Genomic DNA, 18,139 nt, shown 5'->3' with positions numbered 1-18,139 from the left:
AGTGTCTCGAGGGGAGTAAATAATGAATGTTAAGAAGAGCAAGGAGGCTGGGAACAGAGCAGCAGTACTGCAGAGCAAATGGAAACTCCACGAAACCACAGCTCTGTTCTACACATGGAAACACCAAGGGAGATGCTGGTCTCCATGAAAAAACATCAGGCAAACATCAAAGAAAAACAAAGCGTCTCTCCTGATGAATTGTTAACAAACTTCTTTTCTCCAGAAGCTATTTCTTTGTGACCCACACCAGCCATGGATGGTGGCATTACATGACTGAAAATTAAGCCTGCACACAGCAAATGCAGAAGAGTTCACCTGATTTGGGTATCTCATTCTGAGATTAAGTCACAAAAGGGCACTCCACTGGCTCTGCCTGTATGCAGCCCCTCACATGTTGAACACGTGCCACGCAAACTGCTCCTGAATCTGCTCCAAGATCATTAGTATCTAAAATATCGACTCACTCAGTGCATCAATGCTCACCTCATATGCTCTGTGACAGCAGCAGAGAGAAAAGTGCCTCTCTCCTAACCTTGTGCATCCACACCACAGAGCTGTCAAGAGGCTTAAAAAAGGAGCTTGATTTTATAAAGCACACTTTTAGGACTCCCTCGTGGGACCTTCTACCATCTAACAGTACAGCTTTTTCAGCCCTCAGTAATGAACAGTGATGAGATGACAGCATCACCTCTTGTTGGACTGTGGGAAAAATCTCCTTGCTGCTATCTGGCCAAAATAAACAAAATTCTCAGGAGTGGCCAACACAAAAAGTGTTTGCCTTTAAATTTCAGGACAGAATCACCTATGCTCCCTTGAAATGTTGCAGGCAAGGCAAGAAAGAGTGCGTGCCTTTACCACATCCTGTGCTGCTACTCCGTGCCACCTGCGGCCTCCAGCAGCTGCTGCAGCCTCCTGCACAGTCCTGCCTGTGTCCCGCACTTCCCTTCCTTCACTTTTCATTTAGGGTCGTTAATTACAATTAAATGAAATGAACCCTGACATTGGAGCAAAGCGGGGGATCAGGAGGGGTCCGTGGCAGGGGCAGGGTGAGGTGGGTGACGGTTTGTCTCCTTATCTTTGATGAGATTCTGGCTGAGGATGATTCATGGCAATGCCTTTTTCCCAAACCAGCTGCGAACGTAAATCAGAACTGCATTTCTGCATTAAACACAACCGAGAGAAGTCTGTGACCTTTCAGCTAGTTTTAAACACATGGCTTATTTTCCTCGGGAGTGATGAGGACTGACAGTCTGGCAAGTGCTGGTGTACTGCAGAGATCAGGCAGCAACTCAGTGGAAAATACTGTGGTGGAAAAGCATCACTTCCAGGGCTGGTGTGTGTGTTCTACCAGCAGCAGAACCCCAGGGCTGGCACATGCTGAGGGGCCCCAGCACACATCTCTTTTGGTCCAGCTCACTCCAGCCTACCTGTCCCTTTTAGGAATTGGTAACTGCTGGTCTTAAGGGACGTGACACTTATTCTCAGGGCAACAGCATAAAGCAGGCTTATGTTACAATTCTCATCTGAAGATCAAATAGCTAAAACATCCAATAAATCCTTTCAACCACAAAGTCTCACGTGGGTGTGAGCAGCAGACAAGCACCAGGCTTTGCGACCTGCACACAAAGAGTCCTCCTACGTTGCTCAAGAAGTTCATAAAAAAAAAACACCCTTCTTTATCTACCCATTCAGGGAGAAAATGCACTTACCGTCCTTCCATTCTCTTGTTGCTGGGTTTATGATGCCAAAAAGCTCATCGTTGGTGACTGCTTTGGGGTTGAGGTCTGTCCAGACAGGCCGTCGCTTCATTATCTGGTAAGTCCTATTCAGAGACCTCATTACCTGCGACTTGCCCGTGCCTGCATTACCCACCACAAAGACAGAGTGTCGTACTGTCAGCAGCTCTTCCAGTTGCACCACCTGATAAAAGCATGCCCAAATTTCAGACAACGATGTCATACTGAAGTTCAGACCTACCAAGCAGCTTCTGCTGAGCCTTTTGGCTCAAGTTTGATCTAGCCACTGCAATCGTGATGGTTGAGAACCTCACACTGCAAATAAACCACCAGCACTATTTTGCCTGACCAATCGGTGGCCTCCTATGATGGAGTGATAGCATCACTAGACAATGGAAGAGCAACTGATGTAATCTACCTGGACTTCTGCAAGGCCTTATCTATGATGCCACACCACATTCTTATCTGTAAATTGGAGGAGAGACACAGATTTGAACTATTTGGACTATTCAGTGGGTAAGGAATTGGTTGGATGGTCACAGCCAGAGGGTTGTGGTCAGCAGGTCTGTCTAGGTGTAGGTCGGTGATGAGTAGTGTCTCCCAGGAGCCAGTCTTGGGACTGATGCTCTTCAGCACAAGAAATATGTGGAGCTGTTGTAGTGTGTCCAGAGGAGAGACACAAAGGTCAACAGAGGGCTCCAATCATCTCTTATGAAGAAAGATTGAAGGAGCTGGGTTTGTTCAGCCTGGAAAACGGAAGACACCAGGGAGTGGTCCTCCAGTACTTAAATTAAGCTTGTAAACAGGACAGAGAATTACTTTCTACAGCCATAGTGACAGGACAAGAGGGAACGGCTTTGAATAACAGAGGGGAGATTTCAGTTAGTCATCAGGAAGAAATTCTTTACTCAGAGGATGGTGAGGCCCTGGCACTGCTGCCCAGAGAGCTGTGGGTGCCCCATCCCTGGAGGTGCCCAAGGACATGGACGGGCCCTAGGCAGCCTGAGCTGGTGGAGGGCAGCCAGCACACAGCATAGGGATGGGAGTACAAGATCTTCAAGGTTCCTTACAGCCCAAGCCCTTCTATGATTTTGTTATTTATACCTTATAGCTGTTGGCTGACAAAGCTCTGCTCTCCAGGGGCCATGCTTTCATCAGGCAACAAGGGTTGGCCCCTTGTAAACTCAGGGAGACTGAGTCAGTGCTGGCTTTCTGCACAACTGCGTCAGAACCAGCATAGCAAACTGTCTCCTCCACCAAGGTCAAACTGAAAGAGGAATATTGCACAGAGCTGCCTCTGTGAAGGCAAAAATGGTTGAAGAAAACCATAATTTGATGGCGATGTAGACACAGCAAATTACTCGGTCTTACTTTGAGCACAAAGTTGTCCTCAGCCTGCAGCCGGAGGTCCAACACAGCCTGCCTCACAAACGACTCAAAATTCAAGTCATGCTTCCGAGGAACATCCAATGCAGGGAAGAGGTCCCCAATCAGCCCCATAAACACTGGCACGTCATCAGTCACTATCTTGGGGATGTTGAAGTCACGAAGAGAGCGCATCAGAACCTGGTCTTCAGGTCGCCCTGGGTCATCTCTCTTGAGGGAACCAGCAACAACCAGCACTGACTTGATAGCACGCAAACCCCAGTCATAGTGATCCTAAGCAGAGAAAAAGGAGGGATGAATTTGTATTTAGACCACACTGCCATGTAGGGGGAAGAACTAGTAGCTCTGAACAGCCAGACAAGCCAGCAATAGAAATATGTCCAAATCTGATATTTGCACTGTGGCCAGAGGCCTACTCCAGACTGAGTTACCTGATTTCTTTTCCAGTAGATGAGATTCTTTTCAGGGACAGCATTAAAGAGTCAGATAATTCAGCTGTTTCTACCACCTTGTGGACTCAAAGCTGGCAGCAGAACAGCAATAGGACTTGCACTAAACAAGACCTAAGCAATTTGTTTCACCAAAATAATGAAACAAGCTAAAGCAAGTCCAGCCCGGATGTGCACAAGTTAATGAAGTGAAAGCTATGTTAGTACATTATCAGGGCCCAAACACCCAGGTTTCTCCACTACAAGGATATCATGTGTAGCATGTTGGCATGTTACAGCTCAGAAGCAGCACTGAGCTGTAAGGGCACTGCTGGAAAAGGATCAGAAAGAGGTATGAGAGGAGGTCTCAAGCCAAGAAGTAACTTCTAATGTTCTTATTTTGTCCCCATCCTTTAGACAGCCCAAGACCCCCTTCAGCCTCTAGCACAACTGCAGTCACTAAAGAACAGCTGGAAGCTTTAGTCATGGAGGTGAAGTGGCAAAGCACTGTGTTCTGAGCAACTTTTGGGATCAAGGTGCTCTACTGCTCCGTGCAGCCAAGGAAACGTGCTCACCTGCTTGGACAAGAGCTCCTTGCAGAGCTGGTACAGAGTAATGAACTTCCTGGCTAATGCACGGGCCTCGATGAACCCCTCGGCCACCAGCATGATTTCACAGATCAGCTCAAAGTCTGGCACAACCATCGCACACGGCCTAGAAGGACAGGAGGGAGAAGAGCAGAACCTTTGACTACAGGTCTTATAAAGGGGGGACAGGCACAGTTTGCTGCCTATATTAGTATGGATTGGGCTTGAATTCAGAGGATGTACATAAAACAAAAAGCCTATGCTACCAGCTGTTCTGATCACAGCAGGGTGCTGGGACTAGATGATCTTTAACCCAAGTCATTCTATGATTCTGTACTGCAGTTTATGCCACCCCAAAGACACAGAAGCTACCTGTCCAGCTCTTCCTGAGTTTATCTGAGCTCTGTCCTGAGCTGAAACATGAGCCTGTGTTTAAGCTCAGCTGACAACATCTGTGTCAGCACTGATGGGGGAAAATGAGAGTCTTCAGAAGAAAATAGCATTGTTGAAATCTCCTTTCTGCAATGGTTTGTTTCCAAGCAATAGTCTTACCCTGATGGATAGGAGAGCAGATGCTGAATCTGCTGAATCAGCAATAGTGAATACTGTGTGGCACTCAGAAAAGGATAATACCAGTGGCTTGGTGCAGGAACTTGCAGACACAGATTTGGGCCTCTCCCCTACCTTCTCCAAAGTCTTAGCACCGTGCTGAGAAGAGGATGGGCCCCTCCCACTGCAGGTAGTGCTGGTATGGGAGCAGAGGGGAAGGGAGCTGGGGGTGGGAGCCTTGTGTATGCCCACCAACACCATGTCCAGGTGATGTCAGAGGAAAAATGGCCATCCAAGCTCATATATGTGTGATAATGAAACAAGTGGGATAATGAATCCCAGAGCAGAGCAGATAGAAGTTGAGGCTATCTATCTGAGACAAGTGTTCCACAGGAAAGAGGGAAGGAGATCACAGAATCATAGAATAGCTTGGGTTGGAAGGAACACCAAGGACCATCAAGTTCCAACCCCCTTATGCTGCCCTATCCAGCTGAAGGACCAGGGCTGTACTTTTAGTATTCAGCCATTGAGAAAAAAGCCAAAAGGCAGCAACAGCCTGTGTTTGCTGAGAATGAGGAGTCGATCTGCAGATGCACTGCCTGTAAAAGGGCAGTGGATTTGTAATGCTATCTTCCAGAATTACTCCTGTGAGACAGGTCATGCACTGACTTCTCCAACACAAGGCACACAGCTCGTTTTCCCTGCCTCTTTATTCCTGGTGCTGGCTCCTTGCGCAAGGCAGAAATCCGTGATCCTCCAATGCATTTTCTCCAAGAAAACAAAGTCAAGCCTAGATTTCCCAAAAGACAATTCCTGTCAGCCTTACACTGGTCACAAAACCTGGCCTGGACTCACCTGAAGAGAGCTTTTAAATTCTCAGGTAGCTCAGTTCGCCCGGCGTAACCAGGGTTCATGGTGATGAAAATTCCCACTGAAGGTACCAAGTTGATGTCTTCTCCAAGAAAACTGAAGGATTTCTTCTTTTCCCGTATTGCATCCTGCACACTCTTCACCTAGGAACCAAGGCAAAACGTTGGTATTGGCGTTCAGTACAAAAAAATACATTAGATGATAATGCTTACATTCCCCTGGTCCCATGACAGATAGGGCTTACCACTGGTTGGGTTTTATTGTTGCTGTTTCACTTTTTTAATCAGCCATATAAATCTTTATATAGCATTTGGAGTACATCTGTGCGCCAGCATCAATCTCCCACCACAAAGCAGAGAACAGAGCTGAAGAGACTGGGAAACAGGCAAAGGAGCTGAGAAGAGTTGGCACTATTTCTCCATAAGAGCAGTGGGTCTGCAAGAGCTGCCCAGGAGCAGGAAACGGCCCCAGGACTTATCACTTGTTAAGATTCTGGATATCAAATTCTTAATTTAAACCAAAATCACCAGGTGGAAACTGCAAGGCCTCCCCTGCCACCTTCACTTACTAATATTACATTTGTCTGATTGCAGCTTTGTCCTTCTCATTCCTTGGGTTCCAAAGAGACTGAGTTTATTAAAGACGGATCATCTCTTCGCAAACACAACTTAAGCAAGGGAGAAATCTATTTTCACCACTCTAACCTCACCGCTGTTTGCCATTTTAAAGTGAAGCAATTAATCGAATATTTTCCTGTAAGGAACCATATCGACGTTAGCTGCATGACTAAGACAGCCAATTAAACATCGCCATGGTTACACTCCTAATAGCAGCCAGCAATGGAATGACAGCTGTGCTGCCTTCCTCAGACACGGCTCTCCAGCCAGGAGCAGAGAATCATTAGCAGTTGAGTCATATCTGGGCTTCTTTTGTTCAGCTTCGCCTTTTATTTTAAGATCCTCAAAGACTTTTTTCAATGACAACTTTCAACTAGAATCTGATGGAAGAGAAAATGAGGGAAAGACACATAAATGCCTGTACTCGCCTGGGGCTTCTTTGGGATGTCACATAAGGTACCAATTACAGCTTAGAGGGAGATGAGAAGAGTGAAGAGTCCATGGAGGGGTTCAGAACATCTTTGACTGAAACATCTACAAGAGTACAGAACTTTCTGGGCTCTAGACATTTCTTCCTGCAAGACTGAGCCCAAAAGAGAACATATCAAGAACTCCGTACCTCCACCAAACACTGGGATCCTAAAATCCTGCACTCAACTGACACTTGGGTGCAGAAGAAGTTGAACCCTTCAGCTTCCCAGTTTTCCACAGCGAAGCTCCCCAAGGCTCAACATTTTCAGTGCTGCCCAAGTCAGAACTGCTTCATCCTGGCCAGTGCAGCTGGGCACCCACACTCCACCCAAATGCTTGGGGTAGTTGGAAGCTATGGGTTCCCCATCTCACCTTGCCTCAGAGACGTCCCTGGTGCTTTCAGAGGACACCAATGTGACTGAGGACCTGGATAACATCCAGACCCAGCTCGAGGTAATTCCAAATTAATTCCAGATTTCCCCACTGGCCGTTAAGAGGAGGGGAAGTGCCAGATTACATATAAGTACAAGAAAACAAGGTTCCATAGCACGATGGGGAGGGGGCTCTCATTACCAGCCCCTCTCCCAGGACTGCTGATGCGCGTTACATGGAACTCACTAATCACAGTATCATTTGAGTAGGAAAGAACCCTTAAGGGTTGCAATGAACAGGGACACCCACAGCTCCATCAGGCTGTTCAGAGCCTGCTCCAGCCTGACCTTCAGTGTCTCTACTGAACAGATAAACCAACAGGGAGATGAGAAATCATCCTACAGGGAAAAGAGTTACGCACAGCCAGGCACAGGCAGGCACAGCTCAAACAGCCCTCTCTAGGCTTTGATTTCACACTTGTATCCTAGACAAGCACATCAACCAAGGCTGCAGGTGGGCAGAGGTGCCAGTGTCACCAAGGTACACCACAGGGCTGCAGGCTTTCCTCCCAGAAACTGCACCCACTCTGCTGGGAATGCCCCTCTTTACAGACACTGAGATTAAATCCACATCCACATGAAGACCAAAAGAAGGGAAAGAAGACTGCATGGGGTTGGTGACAGGTAGGTGTTACAAAAATACATCTTGGACATATTTCTATTTGTTACTTATGATACAAAAGCTGTGCTTGACTGGAGGCAATAAATAACCACCAGAAAGCCCAGCAGGCCATGGATCAGCCCCAGACATCCCCCCCTCCTCCCTGCACGGCAGACTGAGTAGCCATAATACACTTCTTCCCTATAAAATGATGGGCTGCAATTATCTCACAGCACGTTAATGATGAAGTGTATTCCTCAGGACTGAGCACAGAACCACAGCATACACTGATCCTGAAAAAGGTATTGCCTCCACACTAATGCTGTAATTGCAGGGAGAAAAAGAAGTGACAGAAATATTTGCAGCATAACTGCCACACGTTGTCAGTGCTGTGATTTGCGTGTGATAACCTTGGGATATCATCCCTCACCTACGATGCTGTGAAACCAGCAACACACACTTCCCACATTTACTGCTGCTCTATGAGTGCAGCACAACTCTGCCTTGTCTGTGTGTATTTATGAGTGTCTCTCAACTTACCTGTACAGCCACCACAGAAAGGACCTCAACTGAGATCCTGTTAAACTCATCAAAACAGCCCCAGGCTCCCGTCTGGGAAAGGCCTTTGTAAATATTCCCACAAGACTGAAAGAAATAAAAATAAAACAAAATTACAACAGTGACGTTAAGAACGGAATCAACCCCAAAAAGGAAAAAAGATTCTTATTTTCTTTCCCAGTCTGTTTATTTTTTAGCAATTTACAGTCTATTGTGGGTATTTAGAAAAGTGCATGGAAACAGCAGGCACAACTCAATTATAATATTTATAGCTCCACACAGTTTGCCACTTGATTTGCTAATTGCACTTTCTTGATCTATCTGTGCACTCGTTTGATTTAAAGGTCACCTGTGCTGAATTAGTTATGGCTCTGCTTCCTGGGAGAGCCCATAAGCTGAATAAAATATGATCTAAGGCTACCAAATCATTGTACCGTGCCAGAGTGGCAGGGAGCAAAGCTCGACCTGATGATTCAACGTTCTGCAGTGATGGAAGGTTCAGCAGGCTTTGCCTTTGTTTGGCAGAGAACCCTGAAAAAAAGCTGGGCAGGTGGCAGCCCTGCCAGGGCACATCAGCCCATGAGCATGGTGCAAACAGAGCTGAAGTATAAACACAGATTTTTCAAGCGTTTCACATGAAAAAGTAATTCCAGAAGGAAAGGAGTCATGAGGCAGAGAGAGGGATTTGGTTCTCTGCTTCTCAAAGAACCACATGCAAGCCTTAGAAAAGGGAAAAGGATGGCATGAAGTACAGCAGAAGGGAGCAGAGCGAGGTGGTGGATGGCAGTGATCTCAGAGGGACCACTTGAGGTTTCACCAGGCATCCCCAGGCCGAGGTGCAGCACTGCAGTACCTTGTAGTCCATCTGCTCGGAGCAGTTAAACACGTACACCATGATGCCCAGGGCTCGCCCCAAATCTTTCGTGGTCTCCGTCTTGCCAGTGCCTGCAGGGCCCGCAGGTGCTCCGCTCATGGTCAGATGCAGCGACTGGGTCAGGGTGATGTAACATCTTCCACAGCAAAAGAAAAAGGGAAAAAGAGAAGAGACTGAGACCTGGTCCAATAGGTCACTGTTGGGGTGCAGAGCAAAGGGACTGAGGCAACATGCTCTGGTGAGCCTTTGTTCTGCAAAGCAGTAGCTGAGCACAGTGCACGTGGAAGCTGAATATCCTCTACGTTAATTACTACTTCTGCCTGCTGGTGTGTTGTTCCACCACGGTCTGCTGATGGGCCTTCATGTCCAGACTTAAGCTTTATTTGAAAGCCCATACTGCTCACTGATACTGAGAACATCCCAGGTAACGTGGGAAAAGGCTGGCTTTTCTGAGAGACCTTCCTCTTGCCACTCAGTACCCTCCAACTGAAAGCATCCCACTGCCCACCACTGGTAGAAACTTGCTTAGATGGCCTAGGAATCATCCTACTCAGTGTTGCAAAATGCCCCAAAGCTCCTCTCTCATGCTGATGATAGACACATGGGAGGTGCCCACACACAGGTGTCTATGCTCCCTATAGAAGCCAGGGAGTTGTAGTCAATATGGTTAACAAAACATGATTTCAGTACCTAAAGTGAGCCTACAAACAGGAGGGGAGTCAACTCTTCGAAAGGGTAGATGACGGCAGGACAAGGGGAAATGGTTTTAAGTTGAGGGAGGGAAGATTTAGGTTGGATGTCAGGGGGAAATTCTTTAGTATGAGAGTGGTGAGGTGCTGGAACAGGCTGCCCAGAGAGGTTGTGGATGCCCTATACCTGCCTTGGGCAGCCTGGTCTGGTATTAAATGGGAAAGTTGGTGGCCCTGCATGTGTAGGCGGGTTGGAGATTCATGATCTTTGAGGTCCCTTCCAACCCTGGCCATTCCGTGATTCTGTGATAATAATAACACATGGGGTCTTGGCTCAGCTGACTAACATGGCTGAGTCACCTGAGATGCTGCTGGCCACTGAGATGCCACACAGATTGGGAAGATGTGACACAGGCTCCACAGGAGACTTGAATGTTTCTGAACTGGCAGCTGGAAGCCAGCTGGGACGCTGCAGAGCATCTCAAGTCCTCCAAGCATCCCCATAGAGACAACTGAACCACACAGTAGGTGTCTACTTCAATACAGGATGAAAGTTTTCTAAACTTATCGACTGCATGGGACTGTGGACAACCCATGCAAAGGCAAACACACAGGTGAACATATTAACCTGGGAGCTAAACCCCAACCTGAGATCTGAAGCACAGATATCCCAGTGGGTACCACCGCTAGGTTACAGCACTGCCACAAGAATGTTGGGACATGGAGAAAGAACAAGGAGGGTGTGGGTGTCAAAACCAAACCCATCCATGCCTGGTAGCTGTGTCTGACTGCACAGCACAGCCCAGCTGTGACGGTGGCTCCCAGGGACCTACCTGTCTGTCAGTGGAGTGATCACAAGCCGTGGGGTATTGCCAAGATACTCATAGGAGTAGAGGAACTGGGCATCGCAGATGTTGGCGAAGCAGTGCCTCTCCTCATCCGACCACCTGTGTCGGAGCTGTGACAGCCAAACAAATGCCTGTGCATTGTCCACCTGCAACGCATCCATACGCACTGTCAGAGTGCTGTGCTGGAACTCACAGCAGCTCAGCACCACACAGCCACTCTGCAGGAGGGATGGGGGGAGAACTGGAGAGGTGAAGGTGTGAGAACTCATGGGTTCACATAATGACAGTTCAGTAGTTAAGCAGAAGCTACACGTGCAAGTAAAACAAATTAAGGAATTAATACGCTGCTTCCCAGGGGCAGGCAAACGTCATCATTCCCAATGTCCTTTCCTTCTTCCTTCTCTACCCCAGCTTTCATTGCTCAGCATGACACCACATGCTATGCAATACTCTTTGGCCACTTTGGGCCAGCTGCCCTGGTTCTTTCCCCTCCTGGCTCCTTGTGCAACCCCAGCCCTCACTGACAGGGCAGCACAAGAAGTACAGAACTCCCTGACACTGCTCTGCCACAGCTAAAACATCGGTATACTATCCTAACTCTCTACATTAAAAATCCGAAACACGCCATTATACAAGACTTGACAAAGAAAATTAAGTCTATCCTAGCTGAGCACGCACAATGCTGGTACAAAAACAGCAACTGCAATGAAGTTTTCCGGGGGTTGGACAGGCCTTCAATGCAAAGGCAGGCGTGCTGAGGAAGGTCACCTTCTCAGATTCGACTAGCAGAAGGGAGAACCAAAGCAGTGACAGCTTCACCACGAACGGGGTCAAGGCAGCAGCCAGCCGAGCTGAGCCCTGCAGCCAGAAGCACCGTGAGCAGCCTGGCTGCCTCTGAGAGAACCCAGGGAGGCTCAGAGCAGAGCCCCTTCCAGCCCACTGCAGGGACTGGCACAAACAATATGCAGGACAAAGGGAGTCCCAATGGAGCCTCCATGGCCCCATACATCATTCAAGGGGCTGCAAAACAAAAAGCTCACATGTTTTTCTGACTTTCTAAATCCATAACTGAGACCATGTCCAGCTGCCTCCCAGTGTGATGCCAGTGACTGTCAGTAAGTGCCTGGGCAGAAGGGACAGGGCCACTCTCCCACCCCTCCAGTGTGAATCTGCAGCAACTACAAGCAACCCCTTAGTGCTGCAGGGCCCTGGCTCAGAGCAGCTGTGACAGGGGCTGCCTCTCACAGCAAACTTTGCAGAGGTAAAAATCAGTCTTGTATCTCCCTCCGAGGCAGCAAGCTGAATGGCATGTGGCTGGCCTCTCCCTCCTTCAATCCCCCCTCCAATGCCCAGCCCAGGACTTTGCTGAGCTGCAAACACAAACCTTCTGTGCTATCATCTTTGCCACCACATCCCGAGCGTGCACATCAATGGTGCATATTGTCATGATTTTCTGCCTGTCACCCTTGGAGAGCTGCCCAATTAGCATGGTAACGAGGGTGTTCAGCTGGGTCACTTGCTTCTTGTGGTATTCCTTCATGGCGTTCTCGTAGCCTTCCTCCAGCCTGGCGAAGGCAATCCCAACCTCAGTTGTCCACCAAATCTGGGTGCAGGACAGAGCCACCTAGGGAAAGGAGCTGCTTCAGTACCAGGGAAAACAGGAGAACTTACATTTGAGAGCATGTGATCCATGAGAGATCAAAGATAAAGTATCCGTGACATGAAATTAAATGTTTTTTGATACAGCAGTCACAGCAGACAGGACAACAGGGACCTGCTCAGCAGCGTTCATTTAAAAACATGTCAGTGATGAAGACATATTTAACAACTACTTATTAGTAAGTGAGCATTTTTCATGTGCCAGACACAGCAGTGGAGGCAGAGTTGGAGACCTTGAAGCTGTCAGAGGTGCGTATGAAGGGCTCTTTCCTCTCATTAGCCCTCACCATCCATCTTCATCTCTCTCCTTCTCTGGGCAGATAAACCTCTCTTTGACACAGCACTGTCCAAGCCCATGAGCACTGTAAACCAACCAAGAGAATATTTTCCCTGCAGCCCCAACCAGACCACAGGGCTCAGCCTGGAGACTCTGTTAGAAGAATGGTAGGATAAAGGACAACTCATCCCCCATTGCTTCTAGACAGCACAGCAGAAGGCTCTCAGTCACAGTGAGATGCTGTTACAATAAAAAGGAAAGAGCAGGATTGAAAAAGGCCAAGAGCTGCCTCTTCATGCACTGGACCAAGCAGAGATAAACAACAGCAGATACCTGAGCAGGGTAGTCAAAGAGCCACTGTTCCCTTGGCTTCTCCTCATACGCCGTTACAGCTTCTGTCATCTCATCTCTGACTGTAGCCCTCATGCTGTTCAGTACATGATTCAGCCAGACCTCAACCTGGAGAGATTAAATCACAGTCACACATCTGTTCTTCTTAAGCACTTCTGGCTTACGTGAAGATACAGAATGGCACAAGCATCTCAACTCTCTAAACAAGCCTCAGCCTCTTTCAGACTCAGTGGATTTAGATGATTCTGGTACTGGACAACTTGCATGGGTAGACATCAACAGGCAAGATCTTTCTTGAACTCAAGCCATGGGAGAAACCAAAACAAACTTCACGGATGAGTAATTTGGAGCAGTATGTTCCTCCTCCAGGCCACAAGAAGAATCACAGATAGGACTCAGGTGCAATCTGCCAGCAGCAGGCAAAAAGTGATGCCAAACTTGGGAACAAGGTTTCTCCTGAAATTCATATTCCACAAAATCCCCACTGAGAGGACAGCACAAATGCAGCACGCTCCATCACCATGCAGTTTGGTGGCTGATACACACTTCAGCTTCTTGTAAGAGTTGATGCAGAAAGGTACAGCTGTGGGGACAGACTAGCTGAGCAGTAGCTCAGTAATTCATCCCATGAAGGAATGAAGATGAGAAAATAGGAAAAAAATCCTTGTCTTCCAAAGGATGCCCATGCAGAGGTACTATGGAACGGCTTATTCTATTTCCAATGCACAGCTCTTCCCTTATGAGGATATTTTTAACAAGATGTAAGACTAACATTCAAAATATCTTAGAAAATAAATGAATAAATGAAACCCCAATTAGCTGGAAAAAGGCCCCAGCCCTTCTTCCCACTGTGGTCTGCAATGCCAATGCATCAATTCCGTGAGCACGTAACCACAGTGGGACCAAGGGCCACTAAATATGGAACTGTTAAATCACACAAGCACCTCTTCCAACCATTCTCATAAAGGGAGAGTAGTGGAATTCTATCACATCCTGGCAACAGAAGCCCAAATATGGTGTGAGAGAGCAGATCCCTGCACACCATTTTGATGGATGATGTCCTCCCTCTCACCTGCCCACTGCAGTCACACGGTTCACTGAAGCTGACGTATTCCTCCTCCTTGCTGTACATCCCCAGGCCAATCTTGGTTGGCTTTTGCTCAGAGTCCAGCTGGAACCTCATCTTGGCCAGGTTGTCAAATAGTTTGGAAAGATGACGTTGCACCTGCAGGCAGAATTGTATAAAGTGATTGAGACAGGGCAAGCAGAGTGGCCATCACCATACACAACTCACAGCAACAGTCATGTTCATAAAGAAGCTCTTGAATGTCTCAATGCGACCACAGCTCTTCATGCGGCCAGGATCACAAGCTTCCTGCTGTCCCTTCCAATACTTCCAGCTATTTCTACTCAATTCACACAGCAAACATGCTTCAATAAAGCACGTTTTTCCACTGAGAAATCTCCTAAATAGGGTAACAGCACAGAAAGCAAATATCCAAACATTACATCACCTCCTAGGCCCACTTTCCCTACCATGTAAAGATGAGAGGTCTCCAGCCACCGTTCCACTTCATCCTATTCACAGCACGCTGGGGAGTTTTATTCACTGTGAATCTCCCTGTTTTCTCTCTATCAGAAGACAATTTGGGGCCAATGAAAAGTCACAAGATCTCCTCCATGATGAGACCTTCATTTCTGACAAAGATCCATGCAAAACTGCTTAGCAGCCCAGACCTTCTACGAAACCTCCACCTTGACCAAAAGAGCTCTTCCAGAATGAAAATAACAACTCCTGCCTTGTTCACACCTGTATGAGACTGAATAGCCAATGTGGAGGCGTCAGATTTTCTGCTGCAGGCTCTCAACATCAGCACTTTCCCAATGGAAGCCAATCAGATCACCAGATTTTTTTCCACATCACTTCCATTCAGCTGTGTACCAGATCACTGTGTGTCACACACTGCCACCATCAGCTGTCTCCCAGGGCTGACGTTCCCCCAAGGGTCGGCTCACAAAGCAGTCCCAGAGCAGAGCTGCCTCTCTCAAAGACAGCCAGGGATGAGGAGATGGTCGGAGAGCAGCTTCCTCTGGGATGAGGCTGAGAACAGCCTGAGATGCACAGTGTGCTGATGCTTTCAGAGAAAGACAACAGATTTGTCTGTTTAAATCTGACTCACAAAGAACAACCACACTTGCTCTCACAAGCTGCAGCTGACATTCCTCAGTAGTCATCTTATGTGTGTTCAAGTAGGGCCAGACCTTGGAAGATGCTGAATAGTTCCAAGAAGAAACTGGCACTCTGCATCTGCCCAGATTAAAATCTCTCCTTTCAAATGTTAAGTAAGCCACAGAAAGTTTTTCTTACATCTACAAGTTTCTGCTCACACATCTCCACATCCCATACCTTGGCCAGCTCACAAGGCTTCCAACAACCATTGGTGTAATTTTGCCACAGGAGCCTTGGGTACACCTGAATCCACCCAAGTTCAATACCCAGCTCAAGAGGATAATAGCACTGTGCATTTAATCCTCCTTCAGGGATGATCAGATTTTGAAAGTACGGAGCAAAACCAGAGAGTATATTCATGTATGATCTTACTTGACATTTACTTTGCTTTGACCACAAATAGATTCAAATAACAGAAAACACGCAGAATTCCTTCATACTCCACAGAGCACTTTGACACCGTATCTTCTGTTTCCAACCTTATTTTTTCCTCTCTATTTTATGCATCAATCAACTGGGTATTTGTAATGCTCTGAGGGCTGAAATCAGCCAGCAGCAGAGGCAGGTACAAGCAGTGGTAAAGGTTAGCAATAAATAACAACACTGTCAAATGCACGTACAGACCTGCTCCATGCATACATCCACATTCCTAATTAGATGGAAAGCTTGAAGGTGAGATTATCCACTACTGAAACCTGGAACAAAGAGTTTATTCCTTATCCAACAACTCTTCATTTGCTGCAAAATTCTATCAGTTTGATAAGCCAAGCTTGGAACAAATGATGCCCCTCAAGCACTGCCAGCCAGAACACAGCACTGTGCAGCCCATAATAGCCTCCATTTCCTGACGGTGCTCCCATATCACTAAACAGCCCTAGCACTGCTTTGCTCCTTATGCAGAAACTTTCACCAAATTCTGCCCACTGTAAGAAAGGAAGAGTTTGTGCTCATCTGGGGAGTGCAAGAAAGCACACATGGAGGTCATTCCCTAAAATAGGAAGGTAACTAGAAGTTCCCCCACTGCAAGTAAACGGGGGAATTGTGTATTTCAAGGGACTTCCTCATACCTGGCATTCCAAAACTCAGACTGGAACAGAGAAACATCCTTGGTTAGAAAGCCCAGAACCTGGGGCAGGACGTTGGACACCCAGCCTGCAGCCTGAGATGTACAGGGATGGAGAGCAACCAGGAGATCTATCTGCCTGCCTTGGCCATGGCCTCTGGTCACCAGCTGTCTTGCCTCTTTCAATTTGTGCTCTTCCTCTCTAACAAAAGCTTTTGTTCTGGAAAGAAGTGGCTGAATAACAAATGACTCTTCTATCTCAGAAGTGACATCTCCTTTCAAATTTAAATGCTCTGTCTGCAGCTCTTCCAGCAGCAGGTGGCACCTGAGCCTGGGGATCCCGGGTCAGCAGCAAGTTGTAACTGCATCTTCAAGAATGATGTTTCCCTCTCCACAGCTCACCCACCACCAGTGGTTTGGCACCATCAACATGCAGACAAACTCTGCTTTGAGAAATGTTTTCAGAACCATCTGCAAACCTCACCAGGGTTACATCTGACAACACAGTGTGCACCGACTTTCAGAGATGACAGATGAAGTTCACTTGTGAAGGACTTATTATTTAACCAAGTAAGGGGGGTTAGAAAAAGCACTCAAAGAAAGGATAAGCTACCAGAGAGCCCCAGGACATGCTGTGACATCATTGACAGCTGGAAATGCAAAGGTGACACAGAGCAATGCTTACCAGCTGTGGGTTGGTGCCATTGGAAAGAATATCCAATAAATCTGCAGAAGAAATGAAGTAAAATCTGGGAAAAGCCAATCTCTTCCTGTCCAAATACTCAGCCAAAGCCTTCTCACATAGTGACAGCCTGGAGAAACAAAGCGAATCAACAGCCCAGGACAGGCAGAAGAATATCCCCTCATGTTCCATGTTGCAGTTGGGCAGATTCTTCCTTGCCATAGGAAAATGTCAGGCATGAGCTGAGCCTACAGTGTGGTCCTCTACAGCATTCACTGAATGGGGCAGCACGGCATGTAGTAACTCACAGGTCTCCCTGTATCCCCAAGGGCCAAACAGCCCAGGAGCCTCATAAAAAAGCAAAAACAGATGTGGAAGAACTGGAAAGCATTTGCAGACTGACTTGCTGTTTTAGACAAGTTCATAATTTTCACAGGTGATTTCACACCGGGATGAAAGTTTCTATAACTGCTTTTATTTTAACAAGCTGTATTTTAAAGTCTTATTCAAACCTAGTCAGCTCTTTGTGTTTGTGAAGCCTGAAGGGAAATTTGTTTGCTCCAATCTAAAATAAATCTTTCAGTGTTTACACGCTAAACTGCTGCTGAGCTTACAAACTTCATAAATAACATGCAGCTAGTCCTCTGTGAGCAACACTGGCTTTACCTAATATGTATATTAAAAAAACCACTTTATTTTAAGAGGATAGTTACTACTGACAAAAAAGCTATCATATTAAGCTTTCAGTGTGTTCCAAGCAGAGAAGCTCATACATTAAGTGAGAAGTGTATCCGTCTCAGGACAGTAAGGTTTTTCCCAGGCAGCCTAGATCTTCCATATGCCAAGGGTATATATGCAGAGATAATATTGTAAATTAAAGAACATGGGCTCAGCTCTGCTGCAGATATTCCTGCCTGGACTGCTAAGCAGACCTTTAAGATGTTGTATTTAGGGTGGCAGTAAGGCCACGTGTTCCTCAAACCTGCTGAATGCCTACTTTTGTACATGTGCAAATCGATAGGCAGGATGAAAATTTGTACATACACAAAGCCAGGCTCCACTTTGGGGGCTTCAAGGTGATGGATCACAAATAAAAGGACTCAAGAAAGATCAGACGTGCTGCAACTTGTGAATGCAAACAACCCTGCAGTCTTAAAAAGAAAGCCTCAGAGCACAGGTTAAGCTAACTTCTCATAGCTGAGCCCAGCCTCTGCCAAAATCCAGGGACTGAA

At 47.0% G+C, this 18,139-nt stretch overlaps 1 protein-coding gene across 2 annotated transcripts in view; it reads right to left on the bottom strand.

Moving 5' to 3' along the window:
* The window catches only part of DNAH9 (dynein axonemal heavy chain 9), a 190,343-nt gene that overhangs the window by 137,146 nt on the left and 35,058 nt on the right, over positions 1–18,139 (bottom strand). For both annotated transcript variants that reach the window (XM_031599209.2, XM_090122076.1), the window contains 11 exons: positions 16,911–17,037; positions 14,005–14,157; positions 12,915–13,040; positions 12,030–12,269; positions 10,631–10,791; positions 9,088–9,244; positions 8,217–8,321; positions 5,542–5,699; positions 4,126–4,264; positions 3,108–3,395; positions 1,710–1,920 (listed from right to left, as the gene is read on the bottom strand). In XM_031599209.2, coding sequence (XP_031455069.2) covers positions 1,710–1,920; positions 3,108–3,395; positions 4,126–4,264; positions 5,542–5,699; positions 8,217–8,321; positions 9,088–9,244; positions 10,631–10,791; positions 12,030–12,269; positions 12,915–13,040; positions 14,005–14,157; positions 16,911–17,037 — 1,865 coding nt within the window. The remainder of the gene's footprint in view (positions 1–1,709; positions 1,921–3,107; positions 3,396–4,125; positions 4,265–5,541; positions 5,700–8,216; positions 8,322–9,087; positions 9,245–10,630; positions 10,792–12,029; positions 12,270–12,914; positions 13,041–14,004; positions 14,158–16,910; positions 17,038–18,139) is intronic.

This window comes from Phasianus colchicus, chromosome 20, assembly GCF_987193195.1.
Source record: "Phasianus colchicus chromosome 20, bPhaCol1.hap1.1, whole genome shotgun sequence".
NCBI classification, from domain to species: Eukaryota; Metazoa; Chordata; class Aves; order Galliformes; family Phasianidae; genus Phasianus; species Phasianus colchicus.
Note: the sequence above shows the minus strand (reverse complement) of the source record. Positions and strands in the feature narration are given on the sequence as shown.